Source organism: Cynara cardunculus (assembly GCF_001531365.2).
Source record: "Cynara cardunculus var. scolymus isolate 2C chromosome LG 9, CcrdV1, whole genome shotgun sequence".
Lineage (NCBI taxonomy): Eukaryota > Viridiplantae > Streptophyta > Magnoliopsida > Asterales > Asteraceae > Cynara > Cynara cardunculus.
The window spans coordinates 10,541,112-10,548,068 of record NC_037536.1 but is presented as its reverse complement, the minus strand read 5'-3'; the positions used below and the strand labels follow the sequence as shown (position 1 = coordinate 10,548,068).

At 36.6% G+C, this 6,957-nt stretch overlaps 1 protein-coding gene and 1 non-coding gene across 2 annotated transcripts in view; one reads left to right on the top strand and one right to left on the bottom strand.

Annotated features, from left to right (window-relative positions):
- Positions 1 to 656: 656 nt before the first annotated feature.
- On the bottom strand, positions 657 to 730 carry TRNAV-CAC. Its single transcript has one exon. It is a non-coding gene; the product is annotated as a tRNA-Val (tRNA).
- A 123-nt stretch (positions 731 to 853) lies between these two features.
- Positions 854 to 6,957, top strand: part of LOC112518720 (paramyosin-like) — a 10,314-nt gene continuing 4,210 nt past the window's right edge. Inside the window, exons 1-9 of the mRNA XM_025126515.1 lie at positions 854 to 901; positions 995 to 1,082; positions 1,170 to 1,207; positions 1,404 to 1,493; positions 1,584 to 1,637; positions 5,233 to 5,310; positions 5,407 to 5,475; positions 5,550 to 5,705; positions 5,801 to 5,948. Of these exons, the coding sequence (XP_024982283.1) occupies positions 866 to 901; positions 995 to 1,082; positions 1,170 to 1,207; positions 1,404 to 1,493; positions 1,584 to 1,637; positions 5,233 to 5,310; positions 5,407 to 5,475; positions 5,550 to 5,705; positions 5,801 to 5,948 (757 nt within the window). The 5' untranslated portion in view covers positions 854 to 865. The remainder of the gene's footprint in view (positions 902 to 994; positions 1,083 to 1,169; positions 1,208 to 1,403; positions 1,494 to 1,583; positions 1,638 to 5,232; positions 5,311 to 5,406; positions 5,476 to 5,549; positions 5,706 to 5,800; positions 5,949 to 6,957) is intronic.

The following is a 6,957-nucleotide window of genomic DNA, read 5'->3' as shown; positions in this document are numbered from 1 at the left end:
AAACAGCCCCTTAGTTCATCATTTAGCTTATCAACTCCCAACTATTTTATCAACGATCAGATAACTTATTAGCTAATTTGCCAAATATAGCTTTACTCCATCCAAAAAAGGTGGAATAACACCATATTACCTTGTAACCTAACAGGTAAACAACATCTAAAACTTAAATCGTTTCCATCAGTTCTCTCCCCAACATCTTGGTCGAACCCTAAAACGAAATCAGATCTATCATTCACTTCTTTGATGCTTTCAGGATACCTAGATGACTTGGATCAATCAAACAATGTACTATTTCTTTTTCAAGTCGATCTCGTTCCAAATCAATCTCCTCGACATCAAATCGATCACACAAGGTTTAAGCAAAACAAAAAAAAAAATGAATCCTTAAATTACACAAAGAAAATAAATTTTAATTAGTTTGATACTAATATCAATATATATTTTTAAAATTTTTATGATATCTTCATATTTATATTTTATTTAAAAGTAAAAACATTATCGTTTTCTCAAAACCAAATAAAATCGTATTATGACATTGACTGAGACAAAGATAATAATAAAATAAAATATTAAAATCGAGATGTATCTTGGTGCATTACGCAAATACCGTTCTAGTATTGTTTAAGGTGTAAAACACAATTCTTCTATACAAAAAATGTCTGAGCCCGGGTTCGAACCGGGGACCTCTAGTGTGTGAGACTAGCGTGATAACCGACTACACCACCCAGACAATTTCGTACTTTTGTTTACATTTTCCGAACCAAAATCATATAATCTATATTAAGAAAACATACATTGGCTGATTTAAACCCGTCTCAGCGGCTCGTCTCTCTTGCGCGCTTCCCTCCCTCCGTCCCTCTCTGCAATGGCGTCTCACCACGCGTCTCTGGGTCGACGAACGGTATAAACATTTGTATTTCGAAACGACTTTGATTGATTTTTGTGTGAACTGGTGTTTGTTTGATGAATTGACGATAAAATCTGTTGATTCCAGTTGGAAGAAATTCGTCAAAAGAGAGCGGCTCAGAAATTAGGCAAAACATCGTCGGGACCTGATATCACAAAGCCTCCTAGCCCTAGAGGTAACGTTCTCTTTGATTGATTTGTCATTTGTGTTGGCTACATTGTATTTTGACGGTAAAAATGTTCGTTTAAATCGGCGGTTGCAGGGATTTCGAGATCCTCCAGCGGGACTGGAATTTCCGAGGTTGGTTTTACTAGATCGATGGTTTATTTTCAGCAGCCATTGATAAAATTTGCTTCATCGTTTGTAGATTAAATATGTATTCATATCAAGATTGCTTCTATCCAAAGAGAAATGCTAAGTTTGCGGTTTAAGAAAGATTAATGATATTTTAGTTCAATACTAATCTGAATTATATGTTCTGTTGAGAATGTTGCAGTATGATATTAGTGGATTAGTTTCACAGATACAAGATTTGCAGAAAAGGAATGCAGGACTGGACAAGGAGAATAAAACACTGAGCTCAAAGGTTTACAGTTTTTCCAAAACTATTTTAGTTGTTACCAGCAATCCTCTTTTTATGATTGATGATATTTTTTTTCTTGTTTTTGTTCCTCAGCTTCATTCTAAAGAAACTGAGAATGACATGCTTCAGAAGCGAGTGAATGACCTGGTATGTGCTATTTTGTTGGAATCCTGTGGTAGTTGTTTTGCTTGTTTGAATTATAAAACCAAACCAAATGTATGGGTATATACCACTTGGAATTATGGTGCATTTTCCTCTGCCTCAAGGAGTAGATTGTTTCCGTAAGGACCCCCAGCTTGAGGAAAAGTTTCAGGAATTCGTGAAAGAAGTCCAAAAGCTTCGGAAAAGTTATTCAAGAGCAAGAGACGGTGTGAAATATTTGTAAAAATTGAGTGTTTTAGAAATGAAGTACAATATAGGAAGTAGAACAATATAACAATGTAACAAGCAAGTTTACCCGACGGCAGGTCCTAGCTAGCATTTGCACACCAAAGGGCACTCCTAGATACTGGCAAAGAGCATTTTAGGAGTATGGTTTGTCCTTATTAGCACTTCTAGAAGGTATCAAATAATTGAAAAGGTGTTGCATCTCCAGTTGGATTTGTAGTCTTTATTCAGTTTTTTACTCAGCTGGTCACCCCCATGTGCCAGACACAAAGCAGAAATACTAACATGTTGTCTTCTGGGATCTATATGAGCGCTGGTATTTATCATGCAGGTGTTTTGCAATAGACTGAAACTGCTCAGTTAGGAGGGAGGGGCATGGGTGGGTATGTTATTTGAGTTATAGAACCAGGACCTTTAGAAAGAAGTTGGAATGCTCAATGGTCATGGCTACTGATAAATGGAAAAACAGTAGAGCCAGACCAAATGCAGCTGCTTAACAGCATGGATGCTATGAACTTAGACAGTAATATTACCACTTTCTTTTTGCTGACTTCGATCGACCAGAATAAAGAAGCATATAGAGAGATTCTAGCACCCAGGACAACTCTCTCTTTTAAGGTGAAACATGGCTCTGCACTTGCTATGGTGATGTTTGTGGTAAGTAGTAACCTGATTGAAGTGCAACACTTTCCACTGCTGCTTTGAACCAAGTTATGAACTTAGATGGCCAGCTTTGATTGATGTTGAAAGTATGTGGACAAGCTTAAACTGGTTCTGGATAGAATACCTACAGAAATAGGGGACTTGATCTAGTGATACCTAAAAGGAAGTTTTGTTTCTATCCATCTATGACATTAACTGTAGATGGTTACCCCCAGAGAAATTAGTCAATACCTGAGCTTCTTCATGAACTATTTACATTATAACTCAATAAAAAGCGAGTGCTTGGAAGTATATAACAAATGACTTTGACATCTTGCAATGTTTGCTTTGAAGCCACGTGTATGCACTTTTCACCCCTCAAAATTCCCTAATAATGAAAGCGAATGCCCCTTGATAAAATGACGAGGGAAGATTTGCCTCCCATTATAGCTAGGACCTGTGTGAAGATGTGTCACCCTTGACTGCAGTCTTTCATGGTAATACTTTTGCTTCTCACTCTAATCAGGTAGCTTGTGTGGAGTTCTGGAAGTTACTTTCATGTAACTTGGCGAAGAAAACTTGGCCTGTATTACTAAACCAAATTATCCAGTAGCATAAATTGGTTACTAGCTTTCTTTAGAAGTGCAGGATCAAGGATGCTTATACTGACACCTTCCACAGGGTGAGGGAGTACACCAGGAATCATGAACATCACCTTGGTTGCATATTTCAACCTATTCAAACATAACAAGTTTCAAATAAAAATTAATTCCTGCTACAGAATGCTTTAAGCTATGTGCAAAATTAGATCCAAGCACTCCACATGCACCCTTCATCCCTCAAGATACCCTGATAATAAAAACAAGTGCCCGTCCATAAGACAAAGAGGGGAGGTTTGTCTTTCATCATAGCTAGGTAGCCCTGCATGAAGGTGCGTACCCTTGATTGGAGGAAGCCTTTTGTCAGAATATTTTGCTTCTTATTCCAAGCAATTAGTGATATCTTTCTTTAGAGTTCTGGAAGTCACTTTGACGTAGCTTGACAATTTGGTTAGCATTACTACTTCACCAAATCATCCAGTAGTATAAACTGGTTACTGCCTTTCTCTAGGAGCGTAGGACCAAGGAGGCTGCAACTGTCACCTTCCACAGGATAGGGATTAAACCAGGAACCACAAATACCACCGAGCTTTTAAAACAAAACAAGAGTATGAAATAAAAACTAATACCTAGTAAAGAATTTTGCTTGCCTCCTATTACTGATTCAACCCACAGGGATCATGAACAATTCTATAGGGATGAGTTCATAACTATATCGTTGTTACCTAGCGAAGGATGTTAACCTGAAGTGGATCTCTTACTAATCAACACTTGAAGTTTCATGATGTATAATGTTAAAAGAAATCCTACTGGGTCTATCAAAATTTGTGATTATCTCATTTCTGCTTCTTGGGAACAGCAAGCTCCCCCCTGCAGGGGATAAGAAAGAATTGCAAGATGCACTATACTTACAGTCAAATAGACATGCATGAGTGTGTCTATAGTTTTATTTTTCAGCACCTGATTATCTTTTTATATGAAAATGCAAACATTTTCAGCTGCATGGAAACAGCACAATAAGCCAATGGCACATGCTTACCTTTGGTTCCATGACCCTTTCCCCGATCTTTTCTTTTCCATCATCTTTTCCTCTTCAGGGGACCAGGGTTTTGAAATATACCATCACTATAGGGCCTTGCAAATATCTGAAAGAGATTTTCTACACAAAAATTGATCTTCCATCTAAATATGATAATGTGAAATATAATGATTAGAGGTAATCATTTGCTGGTTTGGGCCGGGCCTAACATAATGTTTTTGTTCAACGGGCCTAATATAGCAAACTCAAACCCATTTTGCGGAGTTGAGAATTTACCCATACCCGTCCTATAAACAGGTCGGGCTTGTCCATGGGCTAACGGGCCTATTTTTTTACATTTGAAAAACTGAACTTATATAAAATCATAAGTTAGGTGAAATAGTATAAATTACATAATTTTCTTCCCAACATAAAAGAGGACGTAAAAGATACCGATGTACATAGCATAAGAAAAAATAGGAGCCATTTTGGAAAATAACTTCAAATGAGGTTTTTAATTAAATCCATGACCTTCTCACGAGCATGGAAACATTTTTTCTTAATAGGTTAGGAGGTCATGGATTTAAAAAACAAATCATGGAAGGTCATATACCTAAAATATCCCAAAAAATAGTTTCACATTGTATGGAGTATGGGCATTTTCTCTCCAGTGATTTATCAACTTTCAAATTCCGGGGTTTTTCAATAACAAAATAGTAATATTTCAAGATCAAGATTCGAGACGTACTATATAATATATTGGTGATATCACATATAATATATTTGGGAGACGGTTGGTATTCACTATCGGGAGTACAACCCAAAAACAGTTCTAAAATTTTTTAATAGAAAAAGCAGTAAAGTATTAATCATATATTAAGTTTAATCAACTATAATAATATGACAGGCTGGGCGGGCCTGTCTGCCGAGCCTGCCCATTAATATTAGTGCTCCAGCTAGAGCCTGCCCATTTTTCAAGAATGGTTGTCTAAACCCACTTTTCTAACGGGGCAGGGTCTTGCGGGCTGTATTGCCCGTGAACAGCTCTAACAATGATGGAAAGATGATTATATATTTATATGGGTTTAACATGCAGGAACGGAATACTGTACCATCATTGAGAAAAGCCGTTAAGGATGCCGTGATGGAAAAAGATGCAGCAGTTGTCGCACGGGTACAGATGATCATAAGAATTTTTTGATTGTAGGAGATGAAGTTCACAAACTGACTATATATGCCAGTACTAGCTAACACTGATATTTTAGTGTAGGAGGATTTCTCAGCACAACTTCGAGCACTTAAGAAGCGTCTAAAGGAAGCAGAAGAGGAACAGTATCGGGTAAGCAGTTGGTATTGTTTTATATTTTGGTTGAAGTAAACTGCATTTATATATGCTTATAAGCTCTTAAATAGGCTGAGGAAGATGCAGCTGCACTAAGGGCAGAACTAAACTCACTACAACAACAATCAATCAGTGGCAATGTTGGTGCTAGTATCTCGATGGGAGGCCCACCAGATCAAATGCAAGCTATTGAGAAGGAGCTCGCTGATTTGAAGACCCAGCTAGAGGTTAGAATGATATATGACATGACAACTTATTTACTTTTGGAGCTTCCTATAAAATAACCACTTCCTCACGTACTAATAGTTGATCAACTAAATAGCAAGAGTCGATGTTGAGGCGCCAAGAAGGAATGTTGAGACGTCAAGAGCAACAACAGTTAGCAGAAGAGCAACTCCGAATATCTACCATCATATCTGAAAAGAAGGATTTGGAAGAAAAACTAGCAGCCATGTCCAAGAATATCACAGGTGACCATTAGATACAAATTGAAGATGTCGATATGTACATTGTCTGCTACTTATGTCACTTGATCAAAATTTAAATGCATAATGAACTGTCCAAAATGGGCATCTCAATTTTTGTTCTGCATTTTAGTGTTCCATGTCACATAGGTCAAAGGTGTGAAAGTTAAATACTGATGTAGCAGTCATAACTTATGATAGATAAAACACAAAATTGTTATCATGACCTCTAGTTTTATTCTAAATCTCCGTAGTTTCATTGAGGAGGGAGACATTGCCGAGGATGCGCGTCACAAGAGACAAGGGTGCTTTAAGCATAAATTTGCATTTAGATCCTTTTCAAGTAAATCTCTGTAGGATGTTTCTGAGTCCTTCTGTGATGTATATCTGTTAGAATGTTCAGCAAGAGGCATCATCTGCATGAGGCTGTGCAGATTTGTAAATTGCTACAAGGATATATGACTTAGGGACTATGCTGTCACAGCGATCAACATACCAAATCGCAGTGAGTTTTGTGATTTGAAATAGCGATTATCGTGGTGGTAAAGCTGTTCATATAAATATTTAGAATTATATAATATATATATATATATATCATAAAATATAAATCACTTAACTATTATGTGTAATCAATATAAAAAAGAAATTCACCATAGACTAATAGTCCCAAAAAAAGAAATTCACTAATAGACTAAGAATGATGGTGGAAGGATTTAAGAAACATGGTTGAATGCTTGATGATGTTGAAAACCTAAATCTTATAATCGTTGACCGGTAAAGATAAATAGATGGATTAAGGCTATGTTTGGCAAACTAGCTGATAAGCTAGCTAAGCTAGCTGGTAGCTGATAAGCCAGCTGAAGCTGATAAGCTAGCTGATGAACAAATCATGTTTGGCAAAAACTAGCTGATAAACATGTAAAATGACCAAAAAAGACATATTGAAAGATTAATCAATTATAATATTTCAAAATATAATTGAAAACAAATCTCTAATAATATAATATATTAATTA